The following is an 18034-nucleotide window of genomic DNA, read 5'->3' as shown; positions in this document are numbered from 1 at the left end:
CTATCAATAAAACTTTGCATGCAGATGGGTCACATTGTCCAAGTGATGGCATTGAATGATGTGCCCTAATTTAGGAAACCGGGGGGGGGGGAAGAGTGGCAAGAGAAAAGGATATAGCTACCTTGATAACCAGACAATGTCACTTTAAGCCATAATCCATTGGTAGACCAAGGCATAGTGATATGAGGCTTAAGAGGTTTTTATTCCCCCTTCCACAAATGTGGTTCCATGAAAGAAAATTGCAATCTGGACCAGTGAATTTTTAGTCTCATGTTTTTCAACTTTAACCCAGCATAAAATCATTACATGCACTATGAGGTAGGGTGGTTTTGACAGATCATAAACTGAATCAGTTTGAAAAACCTTAGCAAAGGCAGTCAGAATGTCTGTGGCATAATGTATCAAACAGTTCAGACTCCTACACTTAATATGTGGACTTGCCTGTCCAGCTACTACTGTTCTGCACTTTCTGGATTTTCACCCGCAAAAACTGCAGAGGAGAAGGCCCTTTCTGAGTAATGATTAAGGCTTAGAAGCCAGCAAAGCTAGAGTTGAAGATATATGGGATCTATCTGCCTCAAGGAAGTTGAGCCAGCCAGACAATGAAGAACTGTGGATATACGTCTAATCACTTTTCAAATTGCCACTGGGTGTGTCCAAAGTTACATTTCATGTGGCCGTGCTGCCCTTTGGATTCAAAGGCAAAAGGGTGCTCTATAACAAATGCATCTTTTTCCAATAACACACTATTACAGCTGCAAAGGACAGTCACGTGACACAGGAAAAAGATGCTGTTGCTTTATGGAGACACAGCACCATTGTGGCTTTGAAACTGAAGCACTGCACTGCTCTAGTACAGTACTTCATCCTGTACATTTACATCAGACCCAAGACTACTGAGGAACAATGATGCTAGTTATTAAATTTTAGGAAGCACGTAAGTTACATAAATGATTATCCAATGAAGACTTACTGGACATCTCACAAAATTAGAATTCCCAGAGACTGAAATGGAGGAAAACAACAGCAGTCTTTCTAGTTTCAATTATCAAAAATTGATATGCCCTTACAAAACACCCCTTTGAGGTAGTTGACAAAATTCAGTCATGCTGCCTATTTTATGAATGGGCTGCACATGACTTTCAAAGCCTTTCAAGAACTGAATATTCCTGAAGACTTTAGTGGCTGGCAAATTTCACCCAAGAAATATTAAACAAAATTCTCATAAGCTTAGCTTGGAAATGTACTTGTAACTATGACATAGAAAAATACATTTACCTTTAGGCATGATACTATGATTTTAGTGTTCATAAAATATATTTCATATTATAATCTGAATTGCAGAATTCTATACACACCAGAACAAGGAAGTGGAAATTTTCCACTATTAAAATAGTGTTGTACATACTAGTATGCAGTGCAGTGTTATACATACCAGTATGCAGTACATTGTCTGTAAAGCAATGTTTAGTTCATTTCTGACTTCATGGAAAGCTAACCACATTTCTTCAATATGTATAATCAGTCTTGAAATGTCCATATAAGACAGTAAGCAGCAACAGAATGTCCATATTAGACATAGTGTGAGAAAATTTATTATGTGACTCCTGGCACAAACTGTTGCTTTCCTTGCTGGCATTAGGCCAGCCATACAACACGTAAAACAAGAGGTTGAATTAGCCTATGATTCTACTACTTGTCAAGCTTCCATTCTGAAATCTTTGTTTTACTGGAAAGTTTATACTGATTTTGCAAATAAAAGCCATTTTTCTATTGTCTTCTAAGTCCAATGAGGTATTAAGAACTTCAATGCAATCAACAGCTGAAGTGATGCACCCAATTAGAGGACCTGCTTTCTAAGAAGTCAGAAAGTGATTATTGCCATGAATGCATAGTGGGAAACCTAGCAAACAGCAACCATATAGGCAGATGCTCTTGTTTTTATGAGATTAAAGTGGTTATGTTCCTCTTATTCAAAATAATCTCCAATCTATGGAGATATATCAGTGAGGCTATTCTCATCACTAGAGGTTAATTTAGAGCTGTTCCCTACATTTAGGTGGCGCAAAGAAAAATGTGTTATGTGGGTTGGGCTACCAGGAAGCTCTTGAAAAGAATCTAGATTAGAACTGGCTGAAAAAGAAAATGTTTCAGCCAGAGGTTGCAAAGGAAGGTTATGAATGTTTGAACGCTGAAATAAGGCCGATATGGACTTTTTGAGATTAGCTGGAGTGGATGGAACAGACGTATGAGCAGCAGAGGGAGATGCAGTGGTTCTGCTTGTTCTTAAATAAAGAGAAGACAGGCTGGAATGAGTCATGGAGGACCCAGCTGATTTGCTAGGAGGATCCCCAAAGCTCTCTGGATTATTTAGAAGTGGTACAACGGACTCCAGTTTTATTTGAGGAATTGCTGAGTGGCCTAGCCAAGAAGGAGGAATGATACTTGGTGGTTCATTGACGTGCAACCTAGTGGTCTCTGCTGGTCTGCTTTGGTGGAGTCCAACATTCCCTAATGCAATTGGGTTCATAAGCACAGTCTTCTGATCATTTGCATTACTTGCTTCAAGATGATCCTCTGGAGTAAGTGAGGCAATGTTAGGGGTAGAGCTATCAGACACCAGGGCTATGGGTCCTCTTTGAAGATATTGCAAGGGTGTCTCTGCTGCTCCATCTTCCAAGACAGGGTTGGCCAGTCTATTCTCCAGGGAAGCCAAATTATCTGATGTGAAAAAAGCAAACTAGATTGAATATTCATTGCTCTGAATCACTGTGGCAAATGTAATATTACCTATTACTTGTATTCTAGGCTGTACAAATCTCAATCCATAGTGAATTTAACTGTGCATGAGCATACACAAACATGTGCAAACATTTCCTGCTGGATCACAAAAGTAGATGTAATCACTCATGAACAAAGGACTATTTCATACAGCTTGAACAGAGCATAATTGGGGAACCTAGAAAGTACATTGTAACATGTTCTGCAGCTTTGAATATGTTAAGAAACCTCATTACAGAACATCAGAATAGAAAAGTGCTTGCATACCAGTGCTTGCACATCTTTTCAGAAGATGGAAGGCAGACTTTTTAAGAATTTGTTCATCAGATTTCCCCAAAGAGTCTCAAATACCCTATAATTGAAAATATATCTCCTCTGTTTTGACCTCCAATGCCATCCCAGAGAATTTCACTTTGCACAACAGACATAACGCAGCTTCTGTAAACTGCATAGAATATTTTATATTTCCTTAAAAGAGGTAGTATAATATCACATAATTTTTTTCTGTGCTCCAAATTGTTGAATCCTTGTTGTAGACCTGAATTTCACTTTGCACAACAGACATAACGCAGCTTCTGTAAACTGCATAGAATATTTTATATTTCCTTAAAAGAGGTAGTATAATATCACATAATTTTTTTCTGTGCTCCAAATTGTTGAATCCTTGTTGTAGACCTGAGAGGACGGAACAAAGAGCAATACATTCCTTAGACGGATGTGACAAAAAAAATACATACCCATAACTTCATTATTTTGGCAGTCCAAGCAGCAATGAGTTATAGGACCAAAGGGCTCTGTACAAGTCTTTGGACAAGTCTTCTTCTCACAGCTCACCTCCCCAAGCTGAAGGGAGAGAAAATAAAAGAGGTGTTCAAACCCAGCAAGAAATCACTGAGGATAACAGGTGAATCCATTGCCTTCCGATGTCCTTCTCTCCTAGGAATGTTCTATTTTAGTAGGATTACTATACTAATACTAATACTAATGCTAATGCTAATGCTAATGCTAATACTAATCTAAGCTACTGTAATCTATGCTATGCTATGCTATGCTACACTACACTATACTATACTAGTATTGCATGGCATAGTTGGAAGCTACACAAAAATATGGAAGGGAAGAATTAAATTTAGAGCTTGAATACAGTATGTTCTCTTTGTTGTAAATGGCTGTGAAACCTAGATCCTCAACAAGGCTGAAGAAATTATGCTCTTGAGATATCATGCTGGAGAAAATTGATGAGAATATAATGGATTGTAAGACTGGGAGAAGCAATACCAACTGATCACTGGAAGCACTAATAATGAAGCTGTTGTGTATTGTGGGAAGAGTTACAATTATCTTCCTTGAAGACAGGGCCTCTGTTGTTTTTAGGCCAGGAGGAGTTATGGCTGTTGCTTAGCAAGATTTCAACTGCTACTGATCAGCTTTCTTTTGTTTCTTTTTTTTTGGCCTATACTATACTATATTTATCTACTTTAGATTAATTAAATTATTTGCTGTGTTTACTATGAATAAATGTTTGTTTAGAGACTCTGCAGTTTCTGCTACCTACCCTGCAGACTATTCAACAGTAATTAAAGCAATTATATTGGATACATAATGGAAAAGCAAGTTATGATAGAAGACACCCCCCATACACACACACACACACACACACACACACAGAGAGAGAGAGAGAGAGAGAGAGAGAGAGAGAGAGAGAGAGAGAGGGAGGGAGGGAGATGGAAAAATCAGAGGCAATCAAGAAAGAGGCTGACAGGAGACAAGGTAACTGGAGGCACAAGTAGGAGTTTATAAGGACTCAAAGAAGAAACGGTTGACATATAATACTGTGAGTGGAGTCATCAACCACATCTCACCTGAGGCCTATTTAAGATTTCAAAAGAAACAACAAGAAAGAGGGTAAAGAAATGGAGGGCATTAAAATGGAGTCTCTCTTACTCCAAAACCTTCACATCTCACCTGGCAGGTACAATAAACACAGGGTTCATCTTCGGGAACAAAGTTGTGTCCATTGATTACTTTTCTTCCCTTGTAATTGCAGTCTATGGGGAAAAATGCATAAGAAATACAGTTTCAACCGTGAACATGCTATTCACAGACCTGCTTATGAGGCAACGTGACCAGATTATAATATAGTGTCATATAAAAATTCAGAAATTACTTTCTGTAATACTAAATATTATTCAAGATTACTGGAACATCCCAATTGCTGACTATTGCACAAATGATTGTATAGATGAGAATTCCTATCACAAGAGAGGTAAACAACCCATCAGATATCAAGCTGAATATTTAAGAATCAAACCAGTTACTAACAAACTTCTCTAACATTTTAATTTTTAGTCTCATCTAAGCAATAAAAACCATGCATATATTCTTACCAACTATACAGACAACTGTTTAGTTTCTACATAAATAAATGTCAATTGCAGGCACATTGTTTTAAACAAATTACATTGCATGAAAATATGAAACCCACAAGTTATGCAAACTTTTCATCAGTACACAGACCAGAACACAGAACAGTACAGCACACAAAAATAAAACTGTTTCTCTTACAGATTTGTAAGAGAACAATGCATGTTTTTTTTTAAAAATTGCAGTCCTTTGATTGCTCACTTTTTTAATAAGATTTTTTCCAAGCTTGATTTGTAGCACTGCTTACTTCTGGACTGGCCAAAAATTTCAGTTCCCGCACCATTCCAACTAAAATTGACTTCAAAGCATTATTCTGGCTTTTTAGTGCCTTTTACTAGAAATTCCCTCCCTTCAGCTTCTGTTCTTTTTATTGCTTCCTTTTCAATAAGGAAGTGGCATTTCAATTAAATTTTCTCCTGCAACATATTCAGTTCCTATGTATATTTGGGAGAAGCAGGATGCCACAAGGCTAAAATAACGGTTATTTTATAATTATTATTATTTATTTTCTCCAACATTTTTCTTTAATTCCATCTTAATAGCAAAATAACTATACTCAATAATTGTGCTTCAAATGCAAACCAAGACACAAATTCTCTTGAAAAGCAATAGCAAAAAATGCAATTAGTAGTACGGTATATAGATTCCATTTGGAATAGTCTTTTAGAAAAGTTACATTGCTGTGATGCTTACCATGACAAATTGGACAGCACTCGCCTTCTGGATGGAAAGGATATGTACAGGATACGACACAGTCCACGGGAGAACAGGCTACAGAGCCCAGCTATAAGATCCATACACAGACATGCATAGAGTTGTACATGTACACACACATGCAGAAGCATGCGCAAGCACACACACACGCACACGCACACACACACACAGGAAGAACCTATATTAATGGCAAAGCAATATTATTATACTACAATTTAAAATCTTCAACTCCTAACACATTTTTGTTTTCCTCCCTTCCCCTCCCCTCCCTTTTTCCTTATTTCTATTTCTTCCCCCCCCCAAAAAAATAGCGCATTCCTTAGTAATAGGGATATACTTCTTGTAGTATTGCAGAAGAATGTATCACAAAAATAGCAAATAGATTTGTTTTCTAAGCGTCAAGCGAGGTGTGTTAAATATAGAAGACAAGGGCAAATGGAACATCATGAGCAATTTTCAAATTATTCCTTCTTGTGACTTTTTCCCTTGAATTGACTGAAGTCCTATTATTTCAGTAAGAAATGCCAGAGAGTTAATTCTTCCCCTTTTTAGTCATGTCCAATTTTCTGTGTCCCTACTGTCTTGGGATATCCTGGGATGTTTTTACATGATGTCATGCAAAACCCCATGCATATAAGCATGACATAAATTACATCTGTCTCTCTGAAAGGTAAAGGGAGAGTGGAATGGATATACCATTTTGATTCCCTCTTGGGAAGTGGCCTCTTAGCCCAAAGAAAGTTATTAACAGTTTTGTTTGTTTGTTTGTTTTAGAAAATGTATATAGCCACCTACTCGCTCACAGAGACTCTTGCTCACTCACAATTACCAGGGTTTTAGCATTTTTTTTTAAGCTGGGGTAAGAGAAGCAGAGGACTTACCAAACAAATGCAACTTAGACACGGGTCCAAGATAGAGGGGAAGGTTTCATTGTTGTAGAAGATCTTCCCTGCATAGGTACAACCTTTTGTTGTGAAAGGGAAAAACATATTTACTTGGTCTGCTTGAGCCAGATGGCCTGTATAAAAGCCTTCAACAAAGCATAAGGCAGGTAGACATCATATGGATGGATGCTTGTTTGGGGTGGGGTGGACAAAATAACTGCACAATGCCTTGTGATGAAACTTTAGGAAACGTTCATCTGTAAGTACTCAAGTGTAATGTAGAAAGCACCTGCTACTGTTAAGTATTGGGGAAAAACAGCTACCACAAAAAGTAATAGTTTTGGAAATTATTTGCTTGGCTTACAATGACTTTGCCTATACATATTGTCTTCTCATAATGAGTACCAGGATACATTTTTTTAAAAGCAGGAATGTTCATTTGAGATAGGTTTTTCACATTTATACATGAACAGAACAATATTCTGTCTACTTTAAAAGCAAAAGGCAGAGGCAAGAAGCAGAATTAAAAGGTATTTGATCTTTTATTTATTAAATGTATGTGACATTTGAAGCTCAGTGACTCTGGGCAGTCTTTTTAAGATTCGATTGTCTTCATTTTCTGCACAATGTTGGTATAAAAATGTTAAAGATTATGTACGCATTGTTTTTCAAAACAGCTGTATTTATGTTGTACAATATGGATGTTCTAGGAACATCCCTAAGAAGAAAACAGCTTTCTGAAAAGATGGAATTTTACCTGCTGAGCAATCTGGACAGCATTGTCCAGGGATTTGGATTGGATGAGGACACATCTCCAAACAATCTGTCCTCTTACAGCTCACTGAACCATCTGCCTGTAACAGAAAAGAACTTCACAGAAACCCACAGCACAAAATGCTGGTCTGTTTTGGGAAGACAGACCCTCCATTGCCTCCATCCCAGCAGAAGTATCATCTTCTATTAGTTGCCTTCAAAAGGTTCTAGAAGACTTCTATTATATTACACCCAAATAAGGTGATTGTTGAATGGTATCATCTTGGGAGAATTGATTACAATCTTAGTATTCGTATCCTAGAGCAGGGGTAGGCAATCTTGGCTCTTTTATGACTCGTGGACTTCAATTTCCAGAATTCCTGAGCCAGCTATGCTGACTCTTGAAACTTAACATTAAGAAAACCAAGATCATGGCATCCGGCCCTCTCAATTCCTGGCAAATAGATGGGGAAGAAATGGAGGTAGTGACAGATTTTATTTTCCTGGGCTCCAAGATCACTGCAGATGGGGACTGCAGTCAAGAAATTAAAAGACGCTTGCTCCTTGGGAGGAAAGCCATGGCAAATCTAGACAGCACACTAAAAAGCAGAGACATCACCCTGTCAACAAAAGTGCGTATAGTCAAGGCTATGGTCTTCCCAGTTGCAATGTATGGCTGTGAAAGTTGGACCATAAGAAAGGCTGAGCACCAAAGAATTGAGGCCTTTGAACTATGGTGCTGGAGAAGACTCCTGCGAGTCCCTTGGACTGCAAGGCAATTAAACCGGTCAGTCCTAGAGGAGATCAATCCTGACTGCTCTTTAGAAGGCCAGATCCTGAAGCTAAAACTCAAATACTTTGGCCACCTAATGAGAAGGAAGGACTCACTGGAGAAGAGCCTAATGCTGGGAAAGATCGAGGGCAATAGAAGAAGGGGACGACAGAGAATGAGGTGGCTGGATGGAGTCACTGAAGCAGTAGGCGTGAGCTTAAATGGACTCCAGATGATGGTAGAGGACAGGAAGGCCTGGAGGAATGTTGTCCATAGGGTCGCGATGGGTCGGACACGACTTCGCAGCTAACAACAACAATAAAAAGCACAGTATCCTTGGTAATCATACACCAAAGCAAGCTGTATAAATGTTCCTACAAATATAGAGCAGAACTTTCTCCACTCATTCTGTAGTACAGATGATCTCATCCTATCTCAGAAAGCTGTTCCCCATTTCCCAGTTTTTCAGTTCTGCCATCTTTCTCTTTGTTCTCCCTTTATAGGGCTATGATGATGGGAGGAACTGCACCACAGAGTGTTTTTGGCTTTGTTGTTATGGGGAAATGATGTATAACTAAGATATAGAATGAAATTAAAAAAAAACAATAGAAGAAGGAGATGACAGAGAATGAGGTGGCTGGATGGAGTCACTGAAGCAGTAGGTGTGAGCTTAAATGGACTCCAGAAGATGGTAGAGGACAGGAAGGCCTGGAGGAACGTTGTCCATAGGGTCGCGATGGGTCGGACATGACTTCGCAACTAACAACAACATGCTGGCTCAGGAATTCTGGGACTTGAAGTCCATGAGTCATAAAAGAGCCAAGGTTGCCTACCCCTGTCCTAGAGCCTCACTAGTGCTCTGCCTGCACTCTTCAATCAGGATTAGCCCAGAGATGCCTAGTTTCAGGCATCAGTGCAATAACAGAGAAGGGGTCATCACTTCTACCTAATGAGGCCTATGGGGACATCCTAGCAAATGAGCAGGTAGCATCTGGAATGCTGGGGCAAACTGAGAAATTACTATTGAACCAGGAGATTGCAAGCAGTGAAGAGACAATGACAAGAAAGGAAATGCAAGACTGTTAAGTGTGGATCTATTGATTTACAATGTGAATATGCACCATTCTATCTGGCCAAAGGTGTCAAAGCATAGAGACCACCAGTGCTACCCCTCCTTCTGTATAATTCTAAAAATGCAAAATTTCACATTGGCAGGAGGTGATGCCATCATTCAGTGTAGCCAAGGGGTGCCATATACACTGGAGTCAACATTGCCTGCAGACAATGGGCACTGTCTCCCCTGGCCATTTTGGTTTAGACTGCATGAGAAAAACAGATCCCTGGTGGTTAGTGGATCTGCTCATGTAATGCATAGCTAGTATTTGTCTGCCTCAGGCTGATTTTTGAAAGGCTCTTTCTGAAAGAGCAATAGACCAATGTCTATTGTGAATTGCTGGCTTTCTCAGTAGTGAACGGTAGTCGTTTTTCTCACTGACAGGCAACACTTGGTATGAGGAGAAATTAAGCCAAGTGGTTTCCTTTCACTTTCCTTAACTTGTCCAGCATTCAAACAGTAAAATGGCAGCCTCATTATTGAAGCAGACTATGGATTGTCAAAGGCGGTGGCACAATATACGCCGGCGTACTTTTCTGTCCAACTTAGATACTGGAGGACTGCATTTAATACAATTATTTGACTCTGCCCAGGATAAAAATATGATGATGATGATGATGATGATGATGATGATGATGATGATGATGATATAATAATTGGTCTCTCCACACATCATCCTTAGTGAAGCGTGGAAACCAGCATCTGCATTTTCTGCGTCAGATGAGGAGACCACATCTTTCTCCTTCTATCCTGGCCACTTTTTACAGAGGCATGATTGAAAGCATTTTAACAAACTGCATCACTGTCTGGTTTGGTGGCAGCATGCCTCAGATAGAAAGTCCATACAGAGAGTGGTAAGGACAGCCGAGAAGATAGGATACTGGCTCCCTGGTATTCAGGATGCTGTTTACAAGTGCTACGTGCTAAGAGCTCAAAGCATTGTTAGAGACCCCACACATCCACTTCACGGTCTGTTTCTGTTGCTCCCCTCTGGGAGGAGGTTTTGAAGTATTTCTAGCAGGACTACCTGATTCTGTAATTAGCTTTGTTCCCTATGCCATCCATCTGGCAAACTCGCAAAATTCGTGTTTCTTGCCATGCACACGTATACATAACCGGAACTAGACTGTTGTTTCTCTGTCTCATATAATATATGTGGGTATGTGCATAATTCTGTATTTATTTATTTATTTTTGTCATATTTATGTAGTGTATATCAGAGGGGGTGACCCTTTGAAAGCTGTATGCAATGAAATTTCATTTTAATGTATGCCAATTAGTGTACATTCAAAGTGACAATAAAGTTATTAAATAATAATAATAATAATAATAATAATAATAATAATAATAATAATAATAATAATAATAATAATAATAATAAGAAGAAGAAGAAGAAGAAGAAGAAGAAGAAGAAGAAGAAGAAGAAGAAGAAGAAGAAGAAGAAGAAGAAGAAGAAGAAGAAGAAGAAGAAGAAGAAGAAGAAGAAGAAGAAGAGATAGGAGACTGGAAGATTGAAACTAAGTGTAGAGCAGGTTGTCATTCACCTGGCAGATGCATAACTCACAGGGATCACCCGGTGACCAGAGCTGTCCTACTGGAAATTCAATTCCATTATCATCTATAAAGCAACCTGTCCAGAGAAGAGAGACAATGAAAAGAAACATCTCAGAAAAAAATAAAAGTCTCTCTCTTGCCAGCATGCTTGTTAGGAGAAGTATTATCAGCAATTTACATCAATATGTCCATGGTTGTAAGAGAGAGAATCAACACCTGCATGGATAGCTAGTTTGATATTTAGTCTGATGTGTTCCATGTGTCTTAACCATAAAGAATCTCACTGAAGAAAGTAATGCACTGTAATTTTTTGCTACAACTCCTAGAGAGGCTTCCAGGGATTGTGAGCCAAATGTTTTTTCTACTTGCCTTCATTTATACTGGCTCTGGCTGGGCCAAAGCTATAAAGGATCCTTCTTGAGGTAAGGACAGTGCCAACAGCAGGGCTACCTCTGAATGACTGATTCCAAAGAATGCTTTACTTAGGGAGATCAGAAGCCAAGATTATATGATCTACTAATTTTAACTTGACTTGCATCAATACTTGCTTGCTGTGTGTATCTTAACCTTTTGTGTAAGTATTGAATGCTTGGGTTTGGATGTTGATGATAATACTGTGTGTCCTTAAGGGAGGAGAACAAGAGAAAGAATAGGATGCTCTTGTTGAAGCAATTTTGGACCATAAGGAGTAAGGATAAAGTTTGCATTGTGAAAACTAACCTGATAAAGAAAAATTATATTAGATGTTTGGAAATTATCCTGTGTTTTAATCCCCTTTCAGCAAGCTAGCAAAAAACTGCTAGGTCAGTCTGCCTTCTGGTCTTATGGACTAATTTTTTTTTAATTTAATATCTTTATTTTTCACAATGCAAACTTTAATCTTACAAAAAGCTTAAAAATTAAAAATGTAAACTAAATGAAACTAAGCAGGAAAAATATGTATCATATATTATATTTATCAACAGACATTGGTTCACCAATGAATTCACTACTGCAATATAAACAATAGAAAACATTATTGTAAGATATCACAAAATTTCTCCCATAATGAAAACTTACTGCTGCATCCTTTGATTTTTCCAAAACAGATAGATGCACATTTCTGACAACCATTTTTTGACATCTTGAATATTATCACTTTTCCAGTTCCTTGATACTGTATAATTATTTTGTTTGGCACCCTCAACACTTGATGCATCCACAATAAAGAATCAAAATCCAAAACTTTGGCATATAATTTAACATTACATTAACATCTTAATGTATATTAATTAAATGCAGGTGGTCCTCAACTTACAACAGTTCACTTAGTGACTGTTCCAAGTTACAACAGCAGTGAAAAAAGAGAGTTATGACCATTTTTCACACTTACGACCATTGCAGCATCCCCATGGTCACGTGATTTACATTTGAATGTTTGACAACTGATTCATATTTATGACGGTTGCAATGTCCTGGAGTCATATGATCTCCTTTTGCAACCTTCCGACAGGGGAAGTCAATGGGTAAACCAGATTCACTTAACAACCGTGTTACTAATTTAACAACTGCAGCGATTCACTTAACAAATGTGGCAAGAAAAGTCATAAAATGGGGCAAAACTCACTTAACAAATTTCTCAGTTAGCAACATAAATTTTGGGCTCAATTGTGGTCGTAAATTGAAGACAACCTGTAATATTCCAGTAATCTTTAAGTGTTAGATTCCCTATAAATCTACTAATATACATTAATACACAGTTCCCCCAAAATATTTAATGATACTTTATTACTACTTACAAGAACCTTCACATCATAGTTGCATGTGTTCTCGCATGCCGACTGCAAGGATCTCACCTGTCATAAGTGTGGTCTTTCGGCAGCTGAAGCAGCACTGTCCTGGAGCCAACAGCCATTCCTCATGGGGACATCCCGGGGTGGGGCATGGAATGAAGGAGCACTCCACTTCACCTTGCTGAAGAAGGACCAGGTACCATTATTAATAGAAAGAATACAGAGAGGAAGTCATCAAGGCAGGTGTCCACAATTTCTTTTTAACCGAAAATTAACTTAAATTAGGGAAATCTCTCAAGCGATGCAAAGTTTCTCTAGTGATTTTCTGGATCTGTTTCAATTGGGCTTCCAACTAGTATATGCAATTAAGAATTCCATAGTCACCTTAGTAAGTGATCTACTGTTGGCAGCAGCTGGATGGAACAGGGTGCCATTGATCTATTTGTCTTATTTGGGTACCATCATTTTAGTACCTTCAGGACTTCAGTTAGGCGGAAGGGATATTATTTGTAGAACGCATTCCCACATGATAGTATTTTAGCCCAAATAGCTCCATATTTAGAAAAAGGATTAAAAAAATCTCCAGAAATATGCCCGTGGAGTTGTTTCATGTGATTTTACAAGTTATATGTTTTTAAATTGAGTTTGACTGTATTTATTTGTTTGTTTTCACATTTTTAATTTGTCAGCACTTTCAGTGCCATGGCAAAAGAAAGATGTGGCATGATTATTATTATTTTTTAAAAAAATGCTTCAACATTTTCTATCTTGCCCCTTCTTTGCCACAGAGCATTCGAGGGCTATTAATAAGCTTTCCCTTCAGAGGCCTAATTTAGGCAATTTCACAGCTGACATATAGTTCTGGAATACCAATAGAACTTATATAATAGTTTCAAGTTTCTGCAGTGAAGCAGAAAAAATGTTTCTCTTTTAACAGATAAGAAACGTTACAAAAGTTCAAGAAAACCAGAAATAAAAGATCAAAGTCATCCTTCTAAATAATTGAGATGCATGGTTTCTTAGGTAAAATGATGTAAGGAAAGTCTTAAGCTGCTGCCAATGTTTATATCTCATCACATGGTTTTCACTGGGAGAGAGAAAAATATAACACTTATAACAGTGTGCATTTGTCTGTACATAAGAGAAAGAAATCAAGAGAGACTGTGTATATTAAGTAAAAAAAGTTAATTGGCACACCCTCTGAGATAATTAAAGGTACATCTGAGAAACTGTAAACGATGTATAGAGGTGTCTCAAGTATTGTTGGAAATGTAATTGTAAAGAAGATACTTTTTATCATCTTTGGTTGACTTGTGATAAAGAAAGAAATATTGGAGCCAGATTTATATTTTATTCAGAAGATTCTGAATTCAGAAGATTCTTAAAACAAAAACAAAATGGAAGCCAGAATTTTTCCTTTTAAGACTATTGGACAAAGAGCTTGGGGGGGAAATGGAACTTTGTTCATATATACATTGACCTGAGTGAGAATTTTATATGCACAAAATCAATTCCTCCAATGGAAGAATGAATGGAAAAACTGATGGAGCTGGCAGAGATGGCAAAATTAACTTTTTTAATAAAATAAAATAACGTATACTGTCTTATTTCTACTTGAAACTGCTTCTGAACTTTATACTCAAAACACACAAAAATGAAACTTTGATCTTGGCTTTTGATGATTAAACTATTGTTATAGAAATGGCTAGTACTTACTAAATATATAGAGTAAAAAAATGAGGTTCCATCTCTATTTCATATTTTACTGCCCTGAAAATGGTTGGAAGTCACTGCTTTTGTTTCTTCCCCATTCCCTTATTATCTTTGTTTCTATGTATTTTATATTATAAAAAATTTCAATAAAAAGAAAGGTTGATGAGTAAAGGTAGATAAAATACATACTCTGCACACACAAGTGGTACAGTTATCACCATCTGGGTTGAACTCGGTCCCTTCTGGGTATATTTGCCCACGGAAATGACATTCTGCTACAGAAGAAAGCAACATTCATAGCAGAAAGATTGGTGACCAGATAAAGGGCCAATTAATCTATGGCATCACATTTACAAATTTTTAGCTCTTATGTTCTTGTGCCCATAGCTCTTATTATGTAAATTTATTCCACTTTATACTGTGAATTCTAGCATCACTTACTCATAGGATATTCTATTTGTTTAGATGTGGTCTTTCAAAGAATGACTTCCCCTTATTTCTACCCTTCTTGTTTTACACTGTGTCTAAAAAACAAGATGTTTTTATGGCAATGATTAAGTAATCGAAATCTACCTGGCTGGCAGGGACAACAGTCTGTCTGAACAGAACTAGGACATGGACTGGGTGTACATTCTGGAGAAATACAGGAAATGTTGCCTGCCTAGAATGAAAAACAAACATTGTAGTGCAGATTGGTTGATTTTTCCTCTTCTGCGATGTAGTTTCAGCCTAATATCACATCTGAATTATATTTGCGAATGTCTTCCATAAACTTGTGGCATCGGGATAATTTAGATTTCAGCCACTAAAATTTCTAGGCAACAACATGAGAAAAACTGTGACAAAGAATGAATGGTTTATCATGAACATAATCCTTCTCCTCCCAAATGCTCACACCCATTGTTTCCATTAGGTTCCAAATGCTCCTCACTCTGGACCATCTCAGTGCATTTTGCCACCTCAGATAAGCAGTGCATGCTCTGAGTCAAGTGTTTAGTACCAAGACCACCAACACTATTTTTGGCTTTGGGACAGAGACATCCTATGAGGTTCTCTTTGGCAATAATTACAATAATGATTAATTTAACTCTGGGGAATATGCTCTCCTTTTGTAACACCTACTGCCTAACAGTAGGATTAGTAATGCTCCTAGCCACAATGTGGCTGGTAATGAGTCTCAGTGCATCTCACCTACAAAATTACCCCTTGGAAAAACTCTGCTCACCCAATCAATTCTATGCACTCTTCCTGGATAGCAGACTTCAACCACTGGAGACAGGCATCCCAGTGGTTATGTGGATAAGAGTGCTAACAATGAAGGCTGAAAAGGAAGAGAGTACAGCTTGTAGTGAGGGGTTTGTAAGGGCTATGGGAGAAGGATAGTAACACACTATATCCTGCTCCTGCCTGTGGGATCCTTGCACAGGTTTAAAATCAGAGGGAACCCTCCTTGCATGTGCCTCTGCACAGCCAGGTTCAGAAAAGGAGTTTGGGTGGCATGAAAGCAACATGAAAATGCAAGTTTGATAGAAGCTGAAAAATATTTTGTCTTCCACTCTAGTATTGTTCTCCCCTCTTTCTTCATTTTTGTTTTTGAAACTTGGCATCTTTGAAAAATAGCTGAAAATTAGTGACCCAAGATATGGCTACATTATCCAGTTAAAATCATGTGGGCCTAAAATGTCATGTTAAATTGGATAATAATTTGTACTAAAGTAAAATGGAGAAGGAGGAGGAGGTGGTGGTGGTGGTGGAGGAGGAGGAATAATTCTAATTCAACCCTCTTAATTCAACCCTGCTTTCTGGGCTATTGGTCAAAAAAACAGATGCCCTTTAAAACATTTACAAGTTTCAGTACAGTGTTGTTAGATGGCTCCTAGCAAAAGCAACAGTCATTACTTGAAGCTTTATTTCCATCTAAAGATACCAGTGTTAGCAAGTATATAATTTATATGTCTTCAAAGAAATACCAGCCCCAACTCCCTGAGGCTCACCAGGCAGACACAGACTGTGCAGTTCTCCTCAGAGAGAGAGAATACGTCCCCTTCAACTCTGGACATCCCATAATAGAAACAGCCTGTAGGAAACAGGAATGAGAAGATTCTTCTCTGAAGGGGCAAGAACTAAGGGAAATAGGCCCCATTACACCTTTCTCTTAACTGTGAAGCATGTAGATGTTTTCAAAAACTTGCTAGACGCTCTCCAAAATCACCATTTGCAAGTCACAGATAATTCAAGGTACCTCTTGGCTATTGAACACAGTTAAAAGCTGTATTTCAGTTATGTCCAACATGCAAACATTCCTATTAGGGCCAATAGTCTTAAAGAAGGCCACCAAGTTGGGAAACATTGTTCCATCTGCTGTATCCATTCCTTTTTTGAAGACTTTAGAGCTACTTTTTTTGGGTTAAAGTAAGTCTATAATGATGTCCATAATGTTTGAGAGCTAGAGTAGCATTGTGCTTGGATTTAGTTCAGCTCAGTTCACCCTTAGTCATAGAAATTCAATAGTGTCTTTGGGCTAGTTACTCTCTCAGCTCAACTTGCCTCACAGGACTCTTTTGTGTGTGTGGGTGGGTGGGTAGGTGGGAAAAGCAGATGAAGGGAAAACTATGTATGCTGCCTTGAGCTCCTGAAGAAAAGATGGGATGTCAATCTAATTAATAAATAAATTTACTACATTAAAAATGGATGAAATTGCCAAATCTTACAAAGTTCAAACAATACTAGAATCAATAGATGATATTATTGAAATCTTTTAAGGCCTGAAAACCTCATGAGATTTTAACCAATTCAACTTTTTAATTTTAAAATTGGTGGGACAATGGCCATTTTTTTTAGCTTTAAATTAAAAGTTATCAGGGGAAAATCCTTCAAAACTATCTTATAATTTGCTAACTGTACACAGAATGTTGCATAGCTGAGTACTAGAAGACAAGCTTGATTCATCTGAGCATTTACATTTTACATAAAATGATAGGTTGCACAACACATGGCACCTGTCTGAATAAAGTTGCATCTACCTTGTGTCCAACTTTCAGATGCCCTAGTGAATGAGATGATCCATGAAGTATGATAATTCAAGAAACTTAGAACCACATTATATAATTCCCAGGAAGCAAAAAGGAATGGGGGCTTATTGAGCCAAGTTCCAGAAATCAGGGACCACTTCCAATCAATTGAGAGGGAAGGAGGTATATGATGAAAATCCTCCACAGCTAGAACAAGGGAAGACCCACATGATCCAATATGACACAAGCATATAGAGCAGGGGTCTTCAAACTTGGCCCTTTTATGACTTGTGGACTTCAACTCCCAGAATTCCTCAGCCAGGCACACTGGCTGAGGAATTCTGGGAGTTGAAGTCCACAGGTCATAAAAGGGCCAAGTTTGAAGACCTCTGATATAGAGCCTTGATCTAGTGGGTATTTCTCTCACCTGTGCAAGTAGGACAGCACTCTCCCTGGGTTGGAGGAATTGGGTGAGAGCAGGAAACTTCACACGTCACAGCTCGACAAAACACTTGTCCACCCTGAAATAAGAGAATACAGGC

General features: G+C 38.1%; 1 protein-coding gene across 1 annotated transcript in view; it reads right to left on the bottom strand.

The window, feature by feature from the left end:
- Positions 1-1990: 1990 nt before the first annotated feature.
- Positions 1991-18034, bottom strand: part of VWCE (von Willebrand factor C and EGF domains) — a gene marked incomplete at both ends in the record, with an annotated part of 34294 nt that continues 18250 nt past the window's right edge. The window contains 12 exons of the mRNA XM_081332250.1: positions 1991-2721; positions 3519-3624; positions 4747-4829; positions 5899-5989; positions 6801-6883; positions 7561-7657; positions 10987-11072; positions 12832-12949; positions 14671-14756; positions 15055-15142; positions 16476-16558; positions 17920-18013. Of these exons, the coding sequence (XP_081188376.1) occupies positions 1991-2721; positions 3519-3624; positions 4747-4829; positions 5899-5989; positions 6801-6883; positions 7561-7657; positions 10987-11072; positions 12832-12949; positions 14671-14756; positions 15055-15142; positions 16476-16558; positions 17920-18013 (1746 nt within the window). The remainder of the gene's footprint in view (positions 2722-3518; positions 3625-4746; positions 4830-5898; positions 5990-6800; positions 6884-7560; positions 7658-10986; positions 11073-12831; positions 12950-14670; positions 14757-15054; positions 15143-16475; positions 16559-17919; positions 18014-18034) is intronic.

This window comes from Vipera berus (assembly GCF_964194415.1).
Source record: "Vipera berus genome assembly, chromosome: 1".
NCBI classification, from domain to species: Eukaryota; Metazoa; Chordata; class Lepidosauria; order Squamata; family Viperidae; genus Vipera; species Vipera berus.
This window is presented reverse-complemented; position numbering and strand designations above follow the sequence as displayed.